This window comes from Geotrypetes seraphini, chromosome 16 (genome assembly GCF_902459505.1).
Source record: "Geotrypetes seraphini chromosome 16, aGeoSer1.1, whole genome shotgun sequence".
NCBI classification, from domain to species: Eukaryota; Metazoa; Chordata; class Amphibia; order Gymnophiona; family Dermophiidae; genus Geotrypetes; species Geotrypetes seraphini.
The window spans coordinates 22276798-22304416 of NC_047099.1; the positions used below are offsets into that span (position 1 = coordinate 22276798).

At 45.0% G+C, this 27619-nt stretch overlaps 1 protein-coding gene across 1 annotated transcript in view; it reads right to left on the reverse strand.

Moving 5' to 3' along the window:
* Positions 1-224: 224 nt before the first annotated feature.
* The window catches only part of GPC2 (glypican 2), a 31621-nt gene continuing 4226 nt past the window's right edge, over positions 225-27619 (reverse strand). Inside the window, exons 5-10 of the mRNA XM_033924440.1 lie at positions 15866-16031; positions 15599-15729; positions 15355-15495; positions 2828-2964; positions 2204-2379; positions 225-1982 (exon numbers count right to left, since the gene is read on the reverse strand). Coding sequence (XP_033780331.1) covers positions 1756-1982; positions 2204-2379; positions 2828-2964; positions 15355-15495; positions 15599-15729; positions 15866-16031 — 978 coding nt within the window. The 3' untranslated portion in view covers positions 225-1755. The remainder of the gene's footprint in view (positions 1983-2203; positions 2380-2827; positions 2965-15354; positions 15496-15598; positions 15730-15865; positions 16032-27619) is intronic.

The following is a 27619-nucleotide window of genomic DNA, read 5'->3' on the forward strand; positions in this document are numbered from 1 at the left end:
CCCGTCGCCGCAGCGACTGCTAGTTTTCTTCCCCGTTTTCGGCGGGTGACCGCGGCTAAAATGCGGTGGCCGCGGGTAAACCGCCACCGTGTCATTCTCTAATTAACAGTATCAAAGGCAGCAGAACAGGGGTTCAGCAACTCTAGGAGAGACAGATGACATTCCTCTACTGTTCAAACTCCCAACCCTCCCACATCCACAAAACCTACATCCACAGGCAGATCAAAAGCAATAAATTAATTGGTTTATTGTATGACGTATATAAAAGAGAAAAAAAAAAATCTAGGGAGGCCAAACAGCCAGCATATTAAAAAATGAGGAAGGGGAAGGCTGGGGGAGGATACAGACAGATTCAGAGGAGAGAGAATTCAAACTTCTTATAGGAGAATCCGCCCCAAGGGAGACCTAAATCTAGCCTTCATAACCAGGAACTACAATGTCAATGGGGGAAGGGACGATGTGGGGGGGGGAGGAGGTGGGGAGATAGGAAACTCCCGAGTTATCCCCTGATTAGGAAGTGGTTAAAGAAGGCCTCCGGGACTGGAAAATTCTATATTACCTTTGTAACTAGGAAACTTTTTCTGGAGGTAATAGCAGCAGATTGTAAAATGTCTCCACACTTATAACCCCCTAAGTCCCCCACAAACTGTTTCTGGAAGACACAAAAGGAAGAGAGGAAGGAGAAGCACCTGCCCCACTACTTCATTTTCCACCAGGGCACAGCCAGCCAGGGACTGGCAGCTTTATTCTCACCCTCTTTCCCAGCAGCATAGAAAAGAGGGGGGTGCCTTCTTGGTGGGGGGCGCTGGCACCTCTCCATTCCCCACGCCCTCTCTCTTTAAATCTCTGCCAGCGCAAGCCACTTCTATGGCCTGCTGCTCGCGTCGGTCTGGCTCCCCTCTGAAATCACTTCCTAGTTGTGAGGCCAGGAAGTGACATCAGAGGGAAAGGCAACGCTTGTGCGACCAGCAAGCCAGAGAAGCTGCTCACGCTGGCGGAGATCTAAAGAGGTACAGGAGGGGAGGGAGGGTGGCAGAATAAGGACGCAGGGGGGTGAAACTGCCCCAAGCACCTCCTACCCTCGCTATGCCACTGTTCTTCTCTAAAAAGATAACATATACACACAAACACACATTTTGAAACTCCCTTTCTTGGGATCGATACCTGGATTCTCTGCTACTAAATACTTTATGCCATCTCCTGTTACCCATGGCCAAGACGCTTGCTCCCAGCGCATGACACCAAGTCCCCTCCCAATATCCTTCCTTCAAGATCCCTCAGCTGCACCCCCTCCCCAAAACATGGAAATCCTAATCGTCCATCATTTCCTCTCCATTTCTGAGCTTCACGTCCACTTTTTCACAGCTCTTCAACCTCTCCATTTTTCACCCTTCTCACCTTAAAATCCTTCTCAGCTGCACTCCTATCCCCCTCAAACCTCTGAGACATTCCTCTGCCTCTCTGCTGCATCCCTTTCCCCCTCTCACTCCTCTCTCCATTATACAGGTAAGATATTATCTATCCCCTTGTGGAAATTTTCTGGATTAAAAAACAGGATAAAAACATCTTCCAAGAAGGGAAGAAACAAAAACTTTAAAAAAAAGTTTTTAGACTGATCATCAACTCTGTTGGAAAGACTGGCTCAAGTCTGTCGAACTTCTGGAAGATGGCCCAACAGCTGATAAGTGGGATCCCCGTTAATGTTGCACCAGTCTGGGCGAGGCAATCAGTATGTGAAAGGGACAGCTCCAGGTGTTACCGGCAACGCAGCACCAATAGGATGAGTCCCGACATGAGCAAGGAAGTGGCCTGCCTGCTGCGTCCAGCGCTGTTCCGTCCACTCTGGTTCTGCCTGCTGCCCTTGCTGGGTCGGTCCTTCCGTGGAATGCGGCCCTCATCTGGTCTAGAGCCAGCACTGGTTCCCGAGGGCCAGTCCTCGCTGTACCTCTCACCCCCACCGGATCCTCCACTGCCGTCCTCATCTAAGAAAAGACAAACAAACAAACAAAAAAATCAACCAATCAACAGCACTCAGACCCACCAATCACAGGCACATGAGCTGCTCACCAGCTCTACCAATCACAGGCCAGTTATCTGCCCACAGACATTAATTCCGAGTCAAATCCACCAACCATGGTGGCACAGAGCCAGAGGGATGCTGCTATTTTGAACTGTGCCTGGTGTCCAGGACAACAACACTCACAAGCATCCTGGAAATCCACATCATTGCCGCTGAAGGCGCTACGGAGCCGGTTGGTGGTCACTCTGAGCTGCATGATGAGCTGCCGCGTTTTCAGCTCTGGCCGGGCGATGTCAACCTCCACCTCTGGGTTGTTGATCTGATTTACCAAGCCATCCCTAGTCACATCTGGAAGGTACCTGAAAGGCAAGAAGGGACCTATATTACACTGGGACCCTGGATGCTAGAGCCCCCACAGGACCTATCCTCCTCTCTGTTCCCTACCCCATTCCACTCTTACTCCTCCTGAACTGACATTTCTCCCCACCCTCTCTTTTTGGCCTCCATTTTCCTCCTACTCCCTTACACTTGGGTTGGCTGTTTTTCCTCCTCAGCTTATCTTTCTTCCCTCCCTTTCTTCCTTGCACCTCTTGGTTCTCCCTCCCAAAAGCTGACCTCCAGGACCTCTCCCCCCCTATCTTCCAGTCCTGACTGATGTTGCATCCATGGTCTTTCCTTCTCCCAAACCTGGCCAGCCTTCCTTCAAAAGTCTCTCCTGCACAACCCCAAGCCTCGCCAAACCCCTTCCACAGACTCTGCTCCATGATCGCCAACCATCCTGGCTCATTTCCCCTTCCCAAGCCTCACCTCCCTCGGGCCTGCCCATTCCAGCACTTCTCCTCATTGGTCACATCTGCTGCTACTTTGTCATCACTGCAGAGTGTGTGGGGGACCGTCACCCAGAAACCCTTCATCAGCCTCAATTTCTCCTTCACATCTTTCACCTGCAGAGATGAGAATCAGAAACCACAGCTTTATACCAGTAATTCTCAACCCAGTCCCATCAGGGAACTCTCAGTCAGTCAGTCAGGTTTTCAGGTACCTAGATGAATATGCACGAGACAGATTCGCATATGAAGGAGGCAGTGCATGCATTTCAGATAATGTCTAACAGGAAACCCACTCAAAAAGCTCTCAGGATATCACATTTCTCGGTGTCAGGTCAAAAGCGCGCCGGGACAAAGGCGCACCCAGACAATTGAGCGCAGCACGGAGGTGCGCGCCGCTCTAAATTACTGTTTTTAGGGCTCCGACGGGGGGGGACATGGGAGGGAACCCCCCCACTTTACTTAATAGACATTGCGCCGCGTTGTGGTGGCGTTGTGGGGGGTTGTAACCCCCCACATTTTACTGAAAACTTCACTTTTTCCCTGTTTTTAGGGAAAAAGTTCAGTTTACAATAAAATGTGGAGGGTTACAACCCCCCCAAACCCCCCATAACGCTAGCGCGATGTCTATTAAGTAAAGTGGGGGGCCATGCCCCCCGTCGGAGCCCTAAAAACAGTAATTTAGAGCGGCGCGCGCCTCCGCGCTGCGCTCAATTGTCCGGGCGCGCCTTTGTCTTTTGCACCGTTGTCTATGAACCCATTTCTCTTTTTCTCCTTTAACCTTTTATTTAGCATTGATGCTCAGAAACAACATGTGTTTATATGTCTCTTATGGGAGATCTGCCTCGCCAGATGCCTATTACTTGGCACTGTTGCTCTCGTTCAACATCAAGTTACGTAAAGCAGTCGTTTCACCATCTGCCAATTAACGGGTTAAATTTATATGGGCTTCAGCAGCGCCACTTAGAGCTCAGTCTCTCTCATTGCTCTAGGATTAAGGCACCCACCTCGTCATTAGCTCTTTTAATCTAAAATTCATCAAACTACTCATATATTTTTTCACTTTAAATAAATAGCTGATTTTACTTAACCCTTTAATTGGAAGATGGTGAAATGACTGCTTAACGTAACTTGATGAGCAACAGTGCTAAGTAAGGAGAAATTAGGTCCTTCCCTGCTAATTTTCTTTCTTTTAGTCCCTCCAGACCAGCACAGAAATGGATGGGATTACACTCCTTTGCCAGCAGGTGGAGACTGAGACATTGACTTTTGGCTTCAGTACAAGTGGGCTGTGCAGTCCTTATTACAATCAGTCTTGCCGAATAGCCAAGCAGAAATCAACTAGACTGAACAATAACACACTAACTCCACACTCACATGGAGAAGACAACTAAAGACACTGTTGGATACTGACTAGAACAAGAACCTTTCAGAAACGCCCCACAATTTGCCAGCTAAACCAGCTGAAGTAACTCCCTCAACAACCAGACCAACCAACTCCCGCAGGAAAAAAAAACGCATTCTTCGAGATAAAACACCAAACAAAACAACAGGGCGGGGTCTGTGCCAGTCTGGAGGGACTAAAAGAAAGAAAATTAGCAAGTAAGGACCTAATTTCTCCTTCTTTGGCGTTCCTCCAGACCAGCACAGAAATGGATGGGATGTACCAAAGCAGTACCGATCATGGGTGGGACCCCCCGAAGGGCCGTCACAAGAATACGCTCACCAAACACCGCATCTCAACGTGCCACAGTAGTAGTGAACAAAAGAATGAAGAGAAGCCCAAACCGCAGCTTTACAGATATCCACTGGAGGTGCAGGAGAAGATTCAGCCCAAGAAGCTGCCTGACCCCGAGTGGAATGAGCTTTGGAAGAGGGTTCTTTTGGAGAAGGTATGCAGATGTGATAGCCTCCTTGCTCGAGCGTGCAATAGTAGCCTTGAAAGCACTTTCCCCCTTAGAAGGACCCGCTAAGAGGACAAAAAGACAATCCGAATTACAGAACTCCTGGGTCCGCAGAACGTAAGAGCGAAGGACTCTATGGACATCCAACTGGCGCAACTGTTCCATTGAGCTCTCCTGACCACCCAAGACCAAGAGGACCATGGACTGGTTGACATGAAAACAGTGAAACCACCTTCAGAAGAGGGAACCAGCTGCAGCATAACCCACTCCTTAGAGAACTGCAGGAAATGCGGCCTACAAGAGAAGGCCTACAGTTCAGAAACACATCTCATGGAAGTAATGGCCACCAGGAAAACTACCTTAAGAGTAAGATCCTTCAATTTGCAGGAGTCAAGAGGCTCAAAATGAGGCTGAATAAGCATGGAGAGAATCATATTGAGGTTTCAGGCAGGAACCGATGACTGGAGCAATTTCACAGCTCTCAAGAAACGAATCACATCCAGAGAAGAGACCAAATGTCTACCACGGAAGAGACCGCAAAAGGAAGACAAAGCGGCAATCTGCACCCTAAAGGAGGACCAGGCAGGGCCTCGCTCCAGGTCATCTTGCAGAAACTCCAAGATGTGAGGCAAAGCAGCATAAAGGGGGAACCACACCATGCGCGGAACACCACTCCTCAAAGAGCTGCCAAACACGCACATAAGCCCAAGAGGTGGAAAGTCTCTGAGACCTTAAGAGAGTGGAGATCACCTTATCCGAATATCCTTTCTTCCTTAGGTGAGCCCATTCAAGATCCAAGCCTTAAGACAAAAAGGACCCAGATCAAACACTGGAATAGGACCCCGAGTCAGAAGATCAGGAGAGAAGGGCAGCGAAAGATGATCTGTCACTAGTAGACAAACCAGATCTGCATACCAAAGCACCTGGGTCAATCTGGAGTCACGAGAATCATGCGGCCTGCATGCCAGGGAATCCGAAGAAGAGCTCTCCCCACCAGAGGCCATGGGGAAAAGACATACAGCAGGCCGGACATTGGCCAAACCTATACAGAGCATTTAGCCCCTTGGTCTGGCAATCTGTGCGGTGACTGAAGAACCTCAGTGCTTTGGTGTTGACACTTGTGGTCATGAAGTCAATGATCGGCCGTTCCCCTTGCCTGCACAATCAACTCGAAGGCCTCCAGCTCGACACACCACTTGCCGGGATCCAGCGCATGATGACTGAGAAAATCCACCTGAACATTACCCACTCCAAGCAATGTGGGAAGACGAGATATCCCGAAGGTGAGCCTCCACCCACTCCATGAGCAGAGAGGTCTCCAGCTCCACCAGATGACTCTTGGTGCCCCCCCTGATGACTGACATAGGCCACCACTGTGGCACTGTCTGAGAGAACTTGAACTGATTTGCCCTCCAGCAAGGACCAGAATTCTACCAATGCTAGCTGAATGGCTCTGGTCTCCAGAACATTGATTGACCATGATGCCTTCACCAGTGACCAGCAGCCCTGAGCTGAGCGACCAGAACAATGAGCCCCGCCAACCAAGGAGACTGGCATCCGTAAGAAGCACTGTCCACTGGGGCTGATCAAGACTCACTCTCTGAACCAGACTGGAAGACTAGAGCCACCAGCGCAGGCTGCGACAAACTAATCCCCAAAGCGGAACAGAAGAGTCCAGGGTGTGGATCTGTGCCGACCACCACTAAAGAAGTGCATACTGAAGAGGATGCATGTGAGCCCGAGTCCACCGGACCACTTCCAAGAACACCACCATGGACCCCAAGACCTGCAGAAAATCCTGTGCCAGCAGACATTGGCAAGCCATCAGAAAGTGAATCTGCATCTGCAATTTGCACATTCAGACCTCCGGAAGACAAACTCTTCCCAAACTGGTGTCGAAAAGAGTGCCGAGATACTCCAAGTGCTGAGATGGAATCAACCCGCTTTTGGACATGTTGACCACCCAGCCCAGGGACTGCAGAAACTCCACAACCCGAGAACTCTCCTGCAACGACTTTGCTTGAAATGAACCAGTTGTCCAGATAGGGGTGCACCAGAATGCCCTCCTTGCGCAAGGCCGCTGCCACCACCACCATAATCTTGGTGAAGGTGCAAGGCGCTACAGCTAGACCAAAGGGAAGCACACCAAACTGATAAAGCTCTCCAAAAATCGCAAAGTAAAGGAAGTGCTGATGCAAGGCCCGAATGGGAACATGCAGATAGGGCTCCGTAAGATCAAGAGAAGAAAGAAATTCCCCAGGTAGGACAGCAAGAATTATGGACTTCAGGGTTTCCATATGAAATGATGGAACCCGGAGTGCTCTGTTGACACCTTTGAGATCCAAAATGGGTCGAAAAGACCCCTTTTTCTTGGGCACCATGAAGTAAACGGAATACCTGCTGGTCGAATCTCCTGAGGAAGCACTGGGACTACCGCTTTGAGGTCCAGCAACCTGAACAGTGTCTGCCGAAAAGTCCTTTTCTTCCAAGGCGCCTGACAAGGAGAGGAGAGGAAATGATCTGGCAAAGGTCGGGAAACCTCCAGAGTACAACCATCCTGAATCACTTCTAGGACTCACTGATCTTGGCCCACTCTTGGTAAAACTCCCCCAACCGGGCTCCAACTGGAACCGGGGGAAGGACCCGCAATGAGTCATTGGGCCTGACAGACAGAGAAGCCTTCAGACGAGTCGCAACCCCAAACTCCAGCAAACCCCCCCAAAGGACTGCATGCGTTGGAAGAAAGAGGTCACACCCCGGCCAGGACAGTACCTATGAAAATCACGCAAACACCCCCTGGCAGAACCACCTTGCGAAGCCTGGTGATGTCGATCCTTCGGCAACTGAGGCACCTTAGAGTCAATGAAGGCCTGAACCAGCTTATCTAACTCCTCCCCAAAGAGAAAGGAGCCTCAAAAGGGAAACCTACTGAGCTTAGCCTTAGATGCTGCATCTGCTGACCAACCCCAAAGCCACAGGGTATGGCAGGTCACTACTCCAAGAGCCAAGGACTTGGCCGAGGAACGCAACAGATCATATATTGCATCAGAGAGATAAGAAGCGCCCAGCTCAATCTTAGCAACTTCCTGATCCACTAAGGACCAGTCAACTCACAGTCAAGAATTCTCTCAGACCACCGGAAACAAGCCCGGGCTACAAGACCGCCACAAATCGCCACCTGTACACCAAGGGCAGCCACATCAAAACTTTGTTTAAGTAGTGCCTCCAATTTACGGTCCTGAGGGTCTTTCAGGGCCAAACCACCTGTGCACATTAGCCGAGAACACAGGAGACTTAAAAGTATCTCTATCCCTATCAAGAATGGGGTACAGTCTGGCTATGGACCACACCAAGCAAAAAGGCACGTCCGGTGTCTTTCACCGAGCGTGCACAACATCCCGAATATCCTATGCATAGGGAAAGAGTGAGACGCTGACCTTATCCCTCTAAGAACTGGGTCCACAACACGAGGGGGGGTCCTTAGCTTCCTTTTCAAAGTGTAAAACTGAAGACACTTGAAGAATAAGCTCCCGTAACTCTTCCCGATGAAATATGCGCACAACCAACGCATCCTCGCCAACCGGCACCTCCAAAAAGTCTCCATCCAAAACATCAGGACCTCTAATGGAACTGGAAGGTCCTCCCCAAGATCCAAGTCTTCATCTGGAGAGAAGGCATCAGCCAGAAAAGAATCCTCGTCCCAAGAGATCCGCGGCCGCTTGGATGATGGCTGAGGTGGCTGGATAGAGGCAGCTGAAGCAGGAGACTGAATGGGGGTGGCTGTGAAAAAGAAAAAAAACCCAGATGACCTCGAGACTCCCGGCACCGAAGTAGGACCCCCAGCCAACTGCAAATAAGCCTTGCACATGGCTAACACAAAATCAGGGCAAAAAATCCCCAATGGCAATACAGAATTCATAGCAGGAGCAGAAGACAAATTTAAGACCTGTTCCTGGTGTTCCAAGATAGGAGGAAGGTCGCCTGAAGCTGTGGGCAAAATGGATACACTTCCCACCAAAACCAAGGGAAAGGCCATCGATAAACTGTCACCTGAAAGAATACGCAGCACCGAAGCCAGACTCAACCCCGCCACTAAAGAAAAACTGCCAGCTGCAGCAGAATGGGAATCCCCAGCCTCCCCGGCGGTCCGCATCACTGAGTCTGCCAGATCACAGTGAGGAAACCCCGGCGTGGGTGACAGGGGAAGCCTGGGCTGAGTGGTGCACATGCGAAGGGGAGCCTAGCACGCCGATACCCGAAGCCAGGTTCTCCTCAAGGTGGCCGGGACATTTTGTGCACTCGCCAGCCACATCTACCTCTTGGCGCCCACAGAAAACGCACTTTTTCTGGTTTTTTGAAGTGCTCAAAATTAATGTGGCAAAAAACCATGCACAACAACAGCGGCCTCAGGACCATGTTAAGCTCCTTTATTTCTTGTGTCTTTTTTTAAACTTCTCATAGCTCACCAGCTGTATCAACAGAGAAGACCCCACTGGCACTCTATACTGTAGTCTGTGCCTAACAGGTGGCCAGGCGGACAGCTGAGGCTCCTCTAAATTCAGAAAACCTGGGGAGGGGGAGAAATGGGGCCAGGGACTCAATCCTTCCGAGTGTGGTACACCCCGAGGTTGGTAGGACCCCCGAGAGGGTCCCCCAAGCTCTGTCCAGACAAGCAAAAGGGACAAGAAAGATACACTAACCAGATCCAACAGGCCCAACCAACCTCAGCACAAGCTTACCACTCCCCCTGCTGGAGATTGATTGTAATAAGGACTGCACAGCCCATTTGTACGGAAGCCAAAAGTTAGTGTCTCAGTCTCCCCCTGATGGCAGAGAAGCGTAAACCCATCCATTTCTGTGCCTGTCTGGAGGGATGCTAAAGAACAGGCATTTGGAGATGCAGATTAAGAATGACACGGGGACAAATTTGTCCCCATCCCTGCAGGAACTCAATTTCCCCATCCCGTCCCCGTCAGTTTTATCGCTGTCCCTGCCCCATAACTGCACAAGCCTCGAACACTTATGATTTTGAAGTGTTTGAGGCTTGTGCAGATGAGGCCAGAGTTTACAGGAATGGGGCAGGGACAGGGAAAGAACTTGCCGGGATGGAAAAATTACTTCAGAACATAAGAATAGCCTTACTGGGTCAGACCGATGGTCCATCATGCCCAGTAGCCTGTTCTCATAGTGGCCAATCCAGGTCACTAGTATCTGGCCAAAAACGAAATAGTAGCAACATTCCATGCTACCAATCCAGGGCAAACAGTGGCTTCTCCCATGTCTTTCTCAATAACAGACTATGGATTTTTCCTCCAGGAAATTGTCCAAACCTTTTTTAAAACCAGCTACGCTATCCGCTCTTATCACAACCTCTGATAATGCATTCCAGAGCTTAACTATTCTCTGAGTGGTAAGAGCAGATAGTGTAGCTGGTTTTAAGAAAGGTTTGGACAAGTTCCTGGAGAAAAAGTCTATAGTCTGTTATTGAGAAAGACATGGGGGAACATAAGAACATAAGAATTGCCACTGCTGGGTCAGACCAGTGGTCCATCGCGCCCAGCAGTCCGCTCACGCGGCGGCCTTTTTGGTCAAAGACCAATGCCCTAACTGAGACTAGCCTTACCAGCGTACGTCCTTGTTCAGTAGGAACTTGTCTAACTTTGACTTGAATCCCTGGAGGGTGTTTTCCCCTATGATAGCCTCCGGGAGAGCGTTCCAGTTTTCCACTACTCTCTGGGTGAAGAAGAACTTCCTTACGTTTAAACGTAATCTATCCCCTTTCAACTTTAAAGAGTGCCCTCTCGTTCTCCCTACCTTGGAAAGGGTGAACAACCTGTCCTTATCTACTAAGTCTATCCCCTTCAGTATCTTGAATGTTTCGATCATGTCCCCTCTCAATCTCATCTGTTCGAGGGAGAAGAGGCCCGGTTTGTCTAATCTGTCACTGTACGGCAGCTCCTCCAACCCCTTAACCATCTTAGTCACTCTTCTCTGGACCCTTTCGAGTATTACTGTGTCCTTCTTCATGTACGGCGACCAGTGCTGGACGCAGTACTCCAGGTGAGGCCACTGTTTGCCCTGGATCGGTAGCACAGAATGCTGCTATTCTTTTGGGTTCCAGAACCTTGCTACCTCTTTGAGATTCTGGAATGTTATTACTCTTTGGGTTTTGGCCAGGTCCTAGGGACCTGGATTGGCCATTGTGAAGGCTACTGGCCTTCATGGACCATTGGTCTTACCCAGTAAGGCTATTCTTATGTATTTAGGGACCTATTTGGGACTGAATACAAACAATCTCTCCCATGCATATTGATACTCCTTGTGACCCTGAGCAAGTCACTTAATCCCCCCATTGCCCCAGGCACCATCAAAATCCTACATGGAATCCTCCCTCCATGTATCCCTCTTTCTTGGAACTCCTCAAACCCTAATACCACCAGATCCACCCACAAATTAAAACTATCCTTCCCCTCATTAAGAGGCATTTCCCATAAAGGAAAACTAGGGACCTCCCTTCCCTTCAGAATCACCGAGCTCTGGAACATCCTTTCCTCCCCTCTTTGGAACCTGAGCTCTCTCCAACTTTTCCGCAAACATCTGAAGACCTGGCTATTCTCAAAAATCTGATACTTACTCCATCTCTGGCATTCTAAGCCCTCTAAAAACTCTTCATATTTGGACCTCTAATCCCTCATTGTAGTTCCTTTCTATCCGATCTCCTGCAATCCTCTACCTTTCATTGTAGTTCCTTTCCATCCCATCTCCTGTAAACCGTGCCGCGCTCTACGAATGTGGAGATGATGCGGTATACAAACCTAAGATTTAGTTTAGTTTAGGTACATTAGATAGATAGTGAGCCTGCCGAGACAGACAGGGAAAAATACTCAAGTACCTGAATAATTTCATGTAAACCATTCGGAGCTCCCCAGGGAGAACGGTATAGAAAATTGTATAAATAAAATAAATAAATGGTGGATCACTTAAAATTCTAACTGGCTGAATGAGCCCCAAGAAATGGTTTGCAAACTACTAGCTTAAGCAAAGGTGTCCACAGTATGATCTCAACATGTTATAATAAGCTGAACTTATTGCTTTGTTTTTATGAGTGCTGAGAGAGTCTAATTTGCCCACATATGTTGATGTTCTAAGTATCTTCTAAATGTATCTTTGATCATGCTTACGGTCAAGCATTTATTAACATCACTGAAAATGCTGAGTCAAGATGGAGATTGTTTAGACTGCTGACTACGCTGTGACTCACATTTGTGGAAGCTCTTTTGCTCACACAGTCAGGGCTGGTGCAAGGTATTAAGATGCCTTGCAAGTGATTCCCAATTTTCTTTGCTAGGGTGGAAATGAACCCCACTCCTTCTTCCCAATCTTGGAACCACACGTAGGTCACCTCCTCCCCCCTCCCTCCCGGGGCCTATCATCCTGACATAATGGCTACCGGGACCTCCTGCAGCAACCCCTTGGAACTCAGTTTGGGAATCGCTGCCCAAAGCAAACTTTCAGCCTTGCACACACCCCTTTCTCGGTTATCTTTCTGGGCCCTTGGCCACCTCGTGAGATTTTCCAAATTAAAACTCAACAATCATGATTATCCCAACATCACCCACCCCTGTCAAAACGCAGAGAAGGATGTCATACTTTTGAAATATTTGGCTTTGTTATGTATGTACAACGAGAGGCTAGAGAAACTGGGCCTCTTCTCCCTTGAAAAGAGAAGACCGAGAGGGGACATGATCGAAACATTCAAGATATTGAAGGGAATTGACTTAGTAGAGAAAGAGTGTTCACCCCTTCCAAGGTGAAGAGAACGAGAGGGCACTCACTGAAGTTAGAAGGGAAAAGATTCCGTACAAACGTAAGGAAGTTTTTCTTCACCCAGAGAGCGGTAGAAACCTGGAACGCTCTTCCGGAGGCTGTTATAGGGGAAAGCACCCTTCAGGGATTCAAGACAAGGTTGGATAAGTTCCTACTGGAACAGAACAAATGCAAGTAAGGCTAGACTACAATAGGGCACTGGTCTTTGACCCAAGGGCCGCCGGACTGCTGGGTACGATGGACCACTGGTCTGACCCAGCAGTGGCAATTCTTATGTTCTTATTTATCCAGATGGATGCCTGCTTGCAAGCTACACAGACTTCAAACAAAACATTTGCTAGTGTGTTACCACTTAAATGACCTGTTTCTAAGGGGGAAGTTATCAATGTGAGCTACCGTTAAGATGTGTTATTTTACTGTTAACCTGGATTGTTAGTAACTAGGTCTCATTGCATAAAATGGGACCTGTACTTCAATAGCAACAGTTAGTGTGGAAGGTTTCAGTCCAGAGCTAATACTGTGATGTCATAATGCCTCATTCCACCAATGCTTAAGAACCGACCTCATCAGTGATGTCACAATGGCTTGATTGTCCTATTCTTGGCTCACTTTAATTACATAGAGCAACAATTTTGATTTCTAGAGATATTTCTTTAATTAAGGGGGATAGTTATCAACTTCAGCTACTGTTTGTTATTTTACCACCTAACCCCAGTTTTGCAAATGATACCAAGATTTGTAACAGAGTAGACATCGAAGAGGGAGTGAAAAACATGAAAAAGGATCTACAAAAGTTAGAGGAATGGTTTAATATCTGGCAACTAAAATTCAATGCAAAGTAATGCATCTGGGGATTAATAATCAGAAGGAGCTGTATATGCTGGGAGGTGAGAGTCTGATATGCACGAATGGGGAGAGGGACCTTGGGGCGATAGTGTCCGAAGATCTAAAGGCGAAAAAACAGTGCGACAAGGCGATGGCTGCTGCCAGTAGAAGGGAGAGGGTGTTGATGCCCCTGTACAAGTCGTTGGTGAGGCCCCACTTGGAGTACTGTGCTCAGTTTTAGAGACCGTATCTGGTGAAGGACATAAGAAGACTTGAAGCGGTCCAGAGGAGGGCGACGAAAATGATACGAGGTTTGCGCTAGAAGACATACGAGGAGAGACTGGAAGCTCTGAATATATATACCCTAGAGGAAAGGAGGGACAGGGGAGATATGATTCAGACGTTTAAATACTTGAAAGGTATTAATGTAGAACAAAATATTTTCAAGAGAAAGGAAAATGGTAAAACCAGAGGACATAATTTGAGGTTGAGGGGTGGTAGATTCAAGAGCAATGTTAGGAAATTCTACTTTACGGAGAGGGTGGTGGATGTCTGGAAAGCGCTCCCAAGAGAGGTAGTGAAGAGGAAAACGGTGACGGAGTTCAAAGAAGCATGGGATGAACACAGAGGATCTAGAATCAGAAAATAATAGTAAATATTGAACTAAGGCCAGTACTGGGCAGACTTGCACGGTCTGTGTCTGTATATGGCCGTTTGGGGGAGGATGGGTGGAGAGGGCTTCAATGGCTTGGAGGGTGTAGATGAGCTGGAGTAGGTTTTGACAGAGATTTTGGCAGTTGGAACCTAAGCACAGAGAGGGTGGTGGATGCCTGGAATGCGCTCCTGAAAGAGGTGGTGGAGACGAAAACGGTGACGGAGTTCAAAAAAGCGTGGGATGAACACAGAGGATCTAGAATCAGAAAATAATAGTAAATATTGAACTAAGGCCAGTACTGGGCAGACTTGCACGGTCTGTGTCTGTATATGGCCTTTTGGTTGAGGATGGGCTGGGGAGGGCTTCAATGGCTGGGAAGGTGTAGATGGGCTGGAGTGAGATTCGACAGAGACTTTGGCAGTTGGAACCTAAGCACAGTACCGGGTAGAGCTTTGGATTCTTGCCCAGAAATAGCTAAAAAGAAAAAAATATATATATTTTTTAAAATTTAAATTGAATCAGGTTGGGCAGACTGAATGGACCATTTGGGTCTTTATCTGCCGTCATCTACTATGTAACTAGGTCTCATTGCTGTTGGCAGTAAAATAACACATCTTAATAGTAGTCCACATTGAAATTACCCCCTAAAGGAGAAAAGGACCTCAAATTCTCCTGGCATTAAAAAAATTTCATTATTAGATCTTTTCAGTTTCATGATTAACTTGAAAAATGTCCTTTTCTCCTTTACCCAAAATAGGCTTGTGTTTCACAATATTAAATCATTGCCTTAAAGGCACTGAAACGCCTGTTATCAGCTATAGCAAAAAACATGGTAGTGGCATATTTCTCAGTGGCAAACACATTATTAAACGATTTGAGCCACACACATGCTCCCCAGTGCCCACAGCTACAAAGAGCCAGTACACACAATAAAGCGATCTACTTTTCCTATCCTTTAGTTTCCCAGGTTTGGCTATTTGAAAATTATCCAGTTGCTCTGCAGGTAAAAAGTACATACTGATAGCTCTTCTAGTGTTCCTTAATTAATTTGCTCTTTGCTACTTCCCAGAAGCTGCCACCCTAGTCACCTGTCTAATTTGCCTAGTGGTTAAGACAGTCCTGTTCAGTGTTCTGAGTTCTTTTCCTCCACTGTTTTTCAAGAACATTTCATATGTTATAATGGCAAAATTAAAAAGGCTGTACTTATTACACTAAATCCAAATGCCTCATAGCCACAGTCCCTAAACTCTCTCAGCACCCTGTCAAACCTTGACCCCTGAGATGAGCAGCACCCACCAGGCGGTCCAGGTTTGTCCCAGCGGCTGTGGTGGGTTTCTCGTCAGGGGAGTAAGTCCGAAATCGCCGCTTTGTCTCATCCCGAGCTGCCCGTTTGGTGCGGCCAGGGGCTGGGCGGGGGTTTCCACAGCCCTGAAAAACCTGCAGTAGAGAGAGAGTGCAGAGGTCAGCAGCTAGAAACAGGAAGAGACATGAAGAGAGAAAGAGGTGGTGTCACCCGATCATCCCCTTCCCTATCCCTCACCTTGGTGGACATCTGCATACTGTTCTCCTGCAGGTACATGATGCCCTCTGAAATTTTCACACCAATAGAGTCGGCGGCAAGTTCAAAATTAAAGGGGCCCTCCAACCGTTCAGCAACTTGTACAAGAGCATCTGATTGTGGGAGAGAAGAGCCTTCAACAGTTAGTTTCGAGTAAGGGTGCTTGCAACTGACATTCCCAGCTACAGGAACTCCCTTGCCCTGCATACATGCTCCCCAGTGCCCACAGATGGAAGAGCCAGTACGCACCAATAAACTGGTTCCATTCTGAGTCCAGATCAGCCTGATTAGCGAGGCATCCTTTCATCACATTCAGGCAGAAGCCATTGCACGGTTTGAGACTTGGCATCCCACGACATAGGGGGCAATAGGTCATTCTCATCACCGCCCGCAAGCACTCAGCAGAAGGGTTGATCTGTGACAGGCAGACATATAGGGGGTACCAGTCAGTGCCTTCTAAGAAGCAGAAGAGAAATCGACACAGAGAGGCAATAGCAGTTGACAGAGTGAGGTTGTGCCATGGATTAAGCGAGACCATGTCCCATTGCGAAAAGACCACATCTAACCGTAACACACTGACATGACATTACACCCTGCCATGCTACACCATCATACCCAGACCACACCCCCTGTCACAAAACCACAATATCATATTAGGGCCAGTGTGGTAGATATCCAAGAGAGGAGTCTAGGAGTTCAGCTTCATGGAGACTTTTCCAGGATTAAGACTATTTCTTTGATCATGATTAGAGAATGACACGGTGACAAAATTCATCACCGTTCCTGTCCCCGCGGATAACTGCGGGAAACCATCTTCATGTTATTCTTTAAGGAGAGAGGAAAGAATCAGAGTATGAATGGCCACAACCACTGACCCGCAAGCTTTGCTTTGAAGAATGCTGGTGTAGAAGGACTGAGGTTGAGATAGACACTAAAGAATGACAGTCTCTGGTATCCAGATATTGTGATGTCATAATGCCTCATTCCACCAATGCCTAAGAACCAATCAAATCAGTGATGTCACAATGGCTTCATTATCCTTGGCTCACATAAGAATCAGAGTATGAATGGCCACAACCACTGACCCTCGAGCTTTGCTTTGAAGAATGCTGGTGTAGAAGGACTGAGGCTGAAATAGACACTAGAAAATGACATGGGATTATTTCCCGCGGTTATCCGCGAGGACGGGAGCGGTGATGAATTTTGTCACCATGTCATTCTCTAATCATGATGATGGGTTTTGGTCAACTGTGAATCAAGGAGAGAGGAGATTTGGATTTTAGCTCATGCCTTTCTTACTTGTAGCTTATAGTGAGTTACATTCAGATACAGTAGGTATTTTCCTGTCTCCTACCTAGGTGCTTTAGGTCGTTGACCGCCAATGCTGGAAGTGGCGTGAACCAGTCTACAGCACCTACGTTGGCGTGATTCATGCAAAGATAGGAGCTGCAAATGTAGGCCCAGAAAACCCAGGCCTGCATTTCTGGCGCCTATCTTTCCTGTAGGTGGGATTCTGAAACTGGCACCGAAACGTGATTCATATGTGATCGGCAGCCGCTTTTAAAGATGACCGTTAATATCAGAATCCGGCCATTAGTGAAATTTTGAGTATAAATGTATGCACTCGGCTTAATAAATTAGCACAGGGATCACCTTAGGAGCCTAGGCTTCAACATTAGATGACTCAACAGTTTTACAACCAGTCTCATTTCCTACAATTTAGAAAAAAAACCATACTATTTTCACAGGTCTGTTCCTAAGCAAATGGTTTTCAGTTACAGGAGCAGAAGGTTGCTCCAAGCTGTTTACATTATAAGTGGGAATGCTGGAAATTTAAATCAGAACAGGAAGTTGGGGGGGGGGGGGAGGGAATCTGGGATGAAAGGTTTGCTATGCCCTGGCATTTAAAGCATGAGCCACTTACGACCTCAGTGAACATGTGGATTGTTTTATGCTAGAACGAGATGCAAATGTCCTATGTGGGGAGTTATTTTGAGAGCACTTATCATCGTACTAATTCCATTTGACTGCTCAGAAAAATTGTCTGTCTATTATGTCAGATTATGACCGAGACAGATGGCTGAATGCAAGGCCAGTGCAAACACAATAACTGAAGTTAACATGGAAGGGCGCAGACATTTTGAGGGTACCTCCTCAGGCTCTGCTTCTCCCTCACTCGCACTCTCCTGGCAGTGAAACCAGTCATAGCTAGAGAAAGGGCCTGCGTTTATGGACACGACAACCACTGTGCCGTTTGGAAGAGGAGGTCAGTAGAGGCAGGACAAAAGTGAAGCCCAACTTTATAACCTGATGCAGCCTGGTGGCAGAAAGAGGGACCGAGCTCAAACTTGAAATATCGGCTTTCTTTTTTCTATTTTAATTTCCTTCATCTGGTCACAAGTAGCAAACTTGACTTCCGGTGTATGGCTTGTGTCTCGACACTGCCCCCACATAGAAGTGACATGTTTCATAAGCATCACATGCTGCCATGACCCATGGAATGGAGGAAGAACTTTAAAGGGCAATATGAAAGCCAGGGATTGTGCCCTTCCTTACAGAAGGAGAAGCTGGACTGCTTGGAGTGGGAGTGATACTTTACTGGGAGGAGATCACCCATTTATTGGTTGTAGGGGGGCACCATGAACTCCAGCACTGGCCCTGCTTGCCTGCATATTAGATAGAGTTTAGCCCATTTTTGAAAATGTATTGAATGCGCCTGTTTAACTTTCAAAATCCTATATGGTATCCTCCCTCCCTTTATCCCTCTTTCTTGGAATTCCTCAAACCCTAATACCATCAGATCCTCCCACAAATTAAAACTATCCTTCCCCTCGCTAAAAGGCATTTCCCACACAGGAAAGCTAGGGACCTCCCTCCACTTCAAAATCACTGAGCTCTGGAACAACCTTACCTCCCCTCTTCGGAACTTGAGCTCTCTCCAAGTTTTCCGCAAACATCTGAAAACCTGGCTTTTCTCAAAAAATGTAAGTCTCTCTCCAACTTAGGAATCAAGGAAACTCTTATATCTTGGCATCCCAAGTCCTCTAAATTTTCTTCACACTTCTACCTCTAACCCTCTGTTGTAGTTCCTTATTTCTCCTACTGTAAACCGCGTCAAGCTCTACGAACGTGGAGATGATGCGGTATACAAACCTAAGGATTAGATTAGATTAGAATCCAATTAATATTTTAAGATCATTTCAGAACCCTTGAACAATGGGTCCGATTCTATAAATGGCAGGACCAAGCCACATTTTGTGCTGAATTCAAAAATTTTTAATTGGCAAAATAATTGAAAACACCATTAACAGTCAATTAAAAAAAAAAACAATTAAAAGCCAATATTTTAAATTAAAAAAAAAACCAATTAAAAATTCCATGCGGGCCTACCTGAGATGTAGAGTTCAAAAGCGCGCCGACAACCCAGCGCAGACAACCCAGCGCAGACAACTGAGCGCAAGGCGGAAGCGCGCCGAAGAAAAACAGTATTTTAAGGGGCTCCGACGGGGGGTGTTGGTGGGGAACCCCCCCATTTTACTTAACAGAGATCGCGCCGGCGTTGTGGGGGGCAAATTTGGGGGGTTGTAACCCCCCACATTATACTGAAAACTTAACTTTTTCCCTAAAAAAAGAGGGAAAAAGATTCCAGTAAATGAGGGGGGTTACAACCCCCCAAACCCCCCCCAACGCCGGTGCGATCTCTGTTAAGTAAAGTGGGGGGGTTCGCCCTCACACCCCCCGTCGGAGCCCTTTAAAATACTGTTTTTCTTCATTGCGCTTCCACCTTGCGCTCAGTTATCTGCGCTGGGTTGTCGTCGCGCTTTTGAACCCTACATCTCAGGTAGGCCCGCATGGAATTTTTAATTGGGTTTTTTTTTTAATTTAAAAAATTGGCTTTTAATTGTTTTTTTTTTTTAATTGACTGTTAATGGTGTTTTCAATTATTTTGCCAATTAAAAATTTTTGAATTCAGCACAAAATGTGGCTTGGTCCTGCCATTTATAGAATCGGACCCATTGTTCAAGGGTTCTGAAATGATCTTAAAATATTAATTGGATTCTAATCTAATCTAATCCTTAGGTTTGTATACCGCATCATCTCCACGTTCGTAGAGCTTGACGCGGTTTACAGTAGGAGAAATAAGAAGGAACTACAACAGAGGGTTAGAGGTAGAAGTGTGAAGAAAATTTAGAGGACTTTGGCTTACAACGAACCCCAGTTTATATCAAAAATGCTAATTCCCCACAACTCTGTGCGTGCACTCAGATCATCTTTTCAAAATCTACTAGTTGTTCCTTCTCTAAAAATAATAGGCACTCGAAGATCAGACATGTTCTCTGTAATTGGTCCCCAATGGTGGAACTCTTTGCCCCAACATATCAAAAACGAAAAAGATCTCTCTTCTTTTAAAAAATCCTTGAAAACACACCTTTTTAAAAATGCTTTTAACATTTAAATTTTCTTGATTTTATGATATTTCCTTTTTTTAAAAAAATTACCCTGTTTCCTTTTGTTTTTCTCAATATAACAGATGTATCTTTTACCCTCCTCCCCTTCCAACTAATGTCTGTCTTGTCTTAATCTCAATGTTTATGTATTTTGTATTTATTTTTAATTTTATCCTATTTTATAATTATGTACATCGCTTTGTAAACAAGATTCAGCGATTCATCAAATATTTAATAAACCTTGAAACCTTGAAGTTGTCTGCGCTGGGTTGTCGTCGCGCCTTTGTCGTCGCGCTTTTGACCTGTCACTGAGATGTAGGCATGGTTAGGGGTGGAGTTTGGGCATGGAAAGCGTTAGGCGCTGGTATTTTAGACAAGATTTTTTTGTAGAAATAAATATAAATATAATATAAATAAATATATTAAAAAAATCATAAATAATCAGAATATGACATTTTTTGTTCTGAATTTTAATGATATATATATATATATATATATATATATATATATATATGGCACACCATCAGAAGAGAGAGATCACTGGAGAAGGACATCATGTTTGAGAGAAGATCGAAGGAACCAGGCGAAGAGGGCGACCTGCAATCAGATGACTAAGACACATTGAAAACAACCAATCGGGATGACGCTGCACAAAACCGATTTCTTTTTAGATCCGCAATTCATCAAGTCGCTTGGACCCGAACACGAGTGCTAACAACAATAACAACATATGACATATTTTGTTCTGATAATTTATGATTTCTTATTACAGTACTCCCCCGATATTCGCGAGGGTTCCGTTCCAGGAACCCCCGCAAATCTCGAAAAACCGCAAATACGGTTTTTCATGGGGGAGCCTGAAGAGGGCAGCAGGAGAGCAACTCCTGATTGGATAAGGCCCGACTTAGTGCAGGAAGAGGCGGTTGGAGCGTACCGCGAGCGATTTTCTGCACTCGCGGCGCTTTGGCTGCTCTCTCCTGCCTCTCCCGCTGCCCTCTCCTTGTCGGCGGTTCGCGGTCGGAAAATACTGCGAATGACCGGGACCGCGAACTGGGGGAACACTGTATATTTATTTCTTAAAAAAATCTTTGGGTGTTCTTAATTTGATTTGGGTGTTCTTAATTTGATTTTTAGTGTCACGGTCAACACGACCCCTGATGCAGACTCATTGGAGCCGAAACACGGACTGTTTCAGGTCATTGGGCTTTTGAAATCAATAAAGACTTTTAAAAACACTCTTCTGCTCCACTGTTGGGACTATATTTGGAACTCCATTTTCTGTTTTGTTTTTGCCTAAATTTGACTGACATGCAGTAGGCACCATTTCGCTAGGAGTCTACTGATTTTGGCACCATTTATAGAATCAGTCCAAATTGGACACATGCAAATATCAGAATATACACGTGTGAAAGGCATATGCATATAAATGTTGATTTGAAAATTTTGTGAGGGATGTGCCTAGGGGGGTGAATATTTTGGGGAGTCCACAAAATTACATGCGTATTTCCCATTTTTAACAGGAATACATGTAATAATAATAGCTTTATTTTTATCCCATCATACCTGGTATACAACAAGTGGAACTGTAAGGGAAGCGAGGTTACATCAGTTAGATTTGGGAGGGATAGACAGAAAGGTGCCTGGGAGAAAAGGGGGAAGGGATGTATAAGGCATGGTAGGTGCTCAGCAGAATGGAAGGGTCAGATAAATCTGTCGAACAGGTGGATTTTTTAGTGATTTACTGGATTAGGATGTGTAGTTTTAAAAAAATGTCCCCATCACCTTTTGCACTGTTTAGTTACACGTAAGGGTCAGCAAACAGCTTGGTTCAACCAGCATTTCAAAGGAATGATTGAAGGGGTAAATTGTGCTTAACCCTCTGGATTTACACAACCCTAAAAAAGGAAACATTTGACTTTAGGAGCTTGCCTCCTTCACTGGCTGTAGTTAACATGTTTGTCTGAAGTACCATGCCTATATGTATAATTGTCTGAATTTACATGGGTGAGTTGCAAAATTTGGCACTCATACATACAGAGAACCCAGTGATGCAACTCTTTCTCAGATGCGACTAGCCTTACTGGGTCAGACCAATGGTCCATCTTGCCCAGTATCCCATCTTCACAGTGGCCAATCCAGGTCAAAAGTACCTGGCAAAAAACCAAAAACAGTAGCAACATTCCATGCTCAATAGCAGATTATGGACTTTTCCTCCAGGAACTTGTCCAACCCTTTTTTAAAACCCAAAAACCGTAGCAACATTCCATGCTCAATAGCAGATTATGGATTTTTCCTCCAGGTACTTGTCCAACCCTTTTTTTAAAACCCAAAAACAGTAGCAACATTCCATGCTCAATAGCAGATTATGGAGTTTTCCTCCAGGAACTTGTCCAACCCTTTTTTAAAACCAGGTTCATTAATCGCGCTGACCACTGTACCTCTGGCAGTGTGTTCCAGAGCTTAACTATTCTCGAACTGAAAAAAAAAAAAAAAGGGTTTCCTCTTATTGGTTTTAATATGTAACTTCATCGAGTATCCTTTAGTCTTTGTCATTTTTGATGGAGTAAAAAAAAAAAAAAAAATTTGATCCACTTCTACTTATTCTACACCACTCAGGATTTTGTACATTTCAATCATGCCTCTCATCAGCTGTTTCTTTTCCAAACTGAAGAGCACCAACCTCTTTAAGAATATAAGATTTTCCGCTGCTGGGTCAGACTAGTGGTCCGTTGTGCCCAGCAGTCCGCTCACGCGGCAGCCCTTAGGTCAAAGACCAGTGCCTTATTTGAGTCTAGCCTTACCTGCGTACGTTCTGTTCCAGTAGGAACTTATCCAACCTCGTCTTGAATCCCTGAAGGGTGCTTTCCCCTATAACAGCCTCCAGAAGAGCGTTCCAAATTTCTACCACTCTCTGGGTGAAGACGAACTTATTTACGTTTGTACGGAGTCTATCCCTTTTTAACTTTAGAGCGTGCCCTCTCCTTCTCTTCACCTCGGAGAGGGTGAACAATCTCTCTTTCTCTACTAAGTCAATTCCCTTCAATATCTTGAATGTTTCGATCATGTCTATCCCCTTTATCATCTTGGTTGCTTTTCTTTGAACCTCTTCTAGTTCCGCTATATCTTTTCTGAGATAGGGTGACCAGAAATGATCGCAATACTCAAAGTGAGGTCGCATCATGGAACGATACAGAGGCATTATAACATTCTTAGCCTTATCATCACTTTTCTAATAATTCCTAGCATCTCGTTTGCATTTTTGGCTGCCACCGTATATTGGGCAGAAAGTTTCAGCATATTGTCTACAATGACACCCAGATCTTTTTCTTGGACACTGATCCGTGAGTGGAGACGTACTTTTTATTTGGCCAAAAGGAGCATTTGTTCGCCCCCAAGGTGGACCCTAGCATCTGGTATCTATAATTTGAGCTATTCTTCCCAATGTGAACTTTGCATTTGTTCACATTAAATTTCATCTGCCATTTGGACACCCAGTCTTCCAATTTCCTAAGGTCTGCTTGCAATTTTTTACAGTACACATGCGTTTCAACAACTTTTGAACAGTTTAGCGTCATCAGCAAATTTAATCACCTCATTCGTCGATCCAATTTCCATATCATTTATAAATAAGATAAATAGCACCGGACCCAGGACAGATCCCTGCGGCACTCCACTGAGAAAAATGGCCATTTAACCCTACCTTCTGTTGTCTTTCCGATAACCAATTCCTAATCCACAACTGAACACTGCAGCTAGGTTGATCTTCGCAAAAAGTAAATTTGATCCTGTTTCCCCGCTTCTGTCAAAACTTCACTGGCTTCCAGTAATTTCTAGAGTTCTAGAGCCACAAAGATTTTAATCCATTCTTTCATCATAGCAAAAATCGACTATTGCAACGCACTATTTTTAAATATAACTCAAAAAGAAAAAAGGAGACTCCAAATTGTCCAGAATACGGCAATAAAACTTATTTATAACGCTAAAAAATTCGATCACGTATCCCCATTGTTAATAGACGCACATTGGTTACCAATTAATCATAGGATCTTGTATAAACTGATGTTTTTAATTTTTAAGTCCCTAGCATCTAGCGAGCCACAATTTATATCTAAATCGCTGATCCCATATAAAACTCAACGATCTCTGCGTTCATCTGATCAAAACTTACTAACTGTGCCTTCTTTAAAAATCATTGGAACAAGAAGAGCAGATATGTTCACTGTTGCAGGTCCACAATGGTGGAATTCCCTTCCCCAATATATCAGAATAGAACGTGATATTTCAGCATTTAAAAATTTTCTAAAAACTTACTTGTTTAAGGATGCTTTTAACTTATAAAATTCTTAAATTTTCTTTCCTGTTTTAATTAATATTTATGAAATGTGCCTTGGTAAACTTTTACCCTACCTTTTGTTCTTCCCTATTTTTTTTTTTTTCTTTTCTATACCATTTATTGTAACTTTACCCTCTTTCCCATCTTTCATGTTAGTTATTATTGAAATTTATTGTTATTATGTTATAGTTTCTTTATTATATTATGTACATCGCCTAGAAATTTGAAATAGGCGATTCATCAAAAGTGAAATAAACTTGAAACTTGAAATGTGCCTGCCTAACACAAGATCCTGCCTGGCATTCTTCCTCCCCTAATTCCACTATCTTGGAATTCTACGAGAACTGACACTACCAGATCCACTCAAAAACTTAAGCTATCTTTCTCCTCGTTAAAAGGCGTTATCTATGCGGGAAAATTAGGGAAATCTCTTTTCTTCAAAATCACTGAGCTTTGGAATAACCTTCCTGGCCCTGTTGCGGAATCCGGGCTCCTTCCAATTATTCCAAAAGCGTCTGAAAATTTGGCTGTTCTCAAAAACGTAAAAATCACGCTACCCTCTTTTTAATCACTAATTCTTATTATGTTTTTCCTTCCTTATATTAAAGTTCCTGTAGTGTAAACCGTGCCGAGCTCTATCTTTATGGAGGATGCAGTATATAAACTTACGGTTTAATTTAGATTGCTTCCTATCCCATGACTCCTTCAGTTTTCTCAGGAGCCCCTCGTGAGGAACTCTGTCAAAAGCTTTCTGAAAATCTAGATACACCACATCAACCACCTCACCTTTATCCACACCTTCAAAGAAGTCAAGCAAATTGGCGAGTCTGTCCCATTATAACATGTTTGTCTACATGTTTCACAGTTTTATTTTTTTTAATAATTGTTTTCACTATTTTACCCGGCACTGAAGTCAGGCTTACCGGTCTGTAAATTTCTCGATCTCCCCTGGAACCCTTTTTAAAACTGGCATAACAATGGCCACCCTCTAGAGACCCTTGATAGAGACTTTCAAGATCATGAAGGGCATAGAGAGGGTGGAAAGGGACTGATTCTTCAGATTATTGGAAACCACAAGCACAAGGGGGCACTCAGAGAAGCTGAAAGGGGACAATTTTAGAACCAATGCACAGAGGGTGGTGGACACCTGGAATGCGCTTCCGGAGGTTGTGATAGGACAGAGTACACTACGGGGGTTCAAGGAAGGATTGGATAAATTCCTGAACGATAGGGGGATTGAAGGATACAGATAGAGGTAGAGGTAGAGATAGGTTTTAGACAGAGTATGGATAGAAGGATAAAAGGGATTAGAGAAGGATCACATTACAGGTCATGGGCCTAATGGGCCGCCACGGGTGCGGACCGCTGGAAACGATGGACCTCGGGTCTGACCCAGCGGAGGCAACTTCTTATGTTTTTATGTTCAGGGTACTACAGACGATTTTAGAAATAGGTTACGGATCACTAACAGCAGATCAGCAATTTCATGTTTGAGTTCTTTCAGTACCCTGGAATGTATATCATCCGGTCCAGGTGATTTATCACTCTTTAATTTGTCGATTTGGCTTAGTATATCTTCCAGGTTCTCCAAGATTTCTTTCAGTTTCTCCACATCATCATTCTTGAAAACCCATAGATCTATATGTATTTTATAAAAGGCTCCATGTTCAGAGAGCTTTTGTAAAGTACCAGAAACATTAGAGCTTTCTGACCCGAATGTACCTGTTCCACCCTAAACTTTCTGTGTACAATAGGGCTTTGACTGTCTCACAAAATATCAAGTCAATACAAGCTGTATTGATCAATTTATATTGCTAATGGCTCGAATCTTCCAAATACCTACAACACATGGATAATAAAAAAATACCTCAATACCATAGTATAAAACAACTTCCATATTTTAACAAACTTTAAAGAAACACAGCCTCAACACCTACATCTTAAAAAAAAAAAGAAAAGAAAAGAAAAAAGAGAAGATGAGTTTAAGCAAAATAAAATCAAGCCAACAAGAATGTGCTCACACATAATACCACTTACCTGCAATCTTCGAACATACAGACTAAAGCTTTCCCTGCATCCACAACTCATAAAAGTCTTGTGGGCTCCTTTTACTAAGGTGCGCTATGCATTTTAACACGCGCTAAATATACGCTAACACGCCCATTATAAGTCTATGGACGCGTTGGCGTTTAGCATGCACTAAAACGCTTAGCGCGCCTTTGTAAAAGAGGGGGTTAATTTCTATGTTTAGAGAATGTAAATAAGTGTTACTTTGCGCTGAATGTAAACACATCCTTGTTGGCTCGGTCTTTTTTTTTTTTTTTTTAATTTTGCTGAACCTCATCTTTTTATTTTAGATCACGAAGACTAATTTGCTATGGCTGTGTTTCTTCAAAACTTGTTGGAATATGGAGTTTGTTTTTTTTAAATCTATGACCGAATGAAATTTTACAGCAGTTTTTAAAGGAGTCTTTTCCCCCCCCCCCCACACACACGTTTTAGGCATATTGAAAATCTGAGCCGTAACAAAATAAGTTAACTCCAGTGTGAATTATTTTGATATATAATATGTAACAGAAAGAAGGAATACGAGTATCTTACGATATTTGATGATATGCAACGAATAGAAGTTGCTTCAAGAAGATCAATTTAGATATATAAAAAAAAAATGGTTCATAGACAACTCGGCGAAAGACAAAGGCGCGCGCCGACAACTGAGCGCAAGATGGAGGCGCGCGCCGAAGAAAATTACAGTTTTTAGGGGCTCCGACGGGGGGTTTTGTTGGGGAACCCCCCCACTTTACTTAATAGACATCGCGCCGGCGTTAGGGGGGGTTTGGGGGGTTGTAACCCTCCACATTTTACTGTAAACTTAACTTTTTCCCTAAAAACAGGGAAAAAGTTAAGTTTTCAGTACAATGTGGGGGGTTACAACCCCCCACAACGCGACGCGATGTCTATTAAGTAAAGTGGGGGTGTTCCACTCCCACGCCTCCCCCATCGGAGCCCTAAAAACAGTAATTTAGAGCGGCGCGCACCTCCGCGCTGCGCTCAATTGTCTGGGCGCGCCTTTGTCCCGGCACGCTTTTGACCTGACACCAAAAAAATAGAACATAACATAACAATGAGAACACTGCCCCCTCCAGGTTGGTCTAACTAGGTAAGTCCACTTTCCCCCCCCATCACACCATATCTATAGTGCTGATACGACAAGACTGTTCC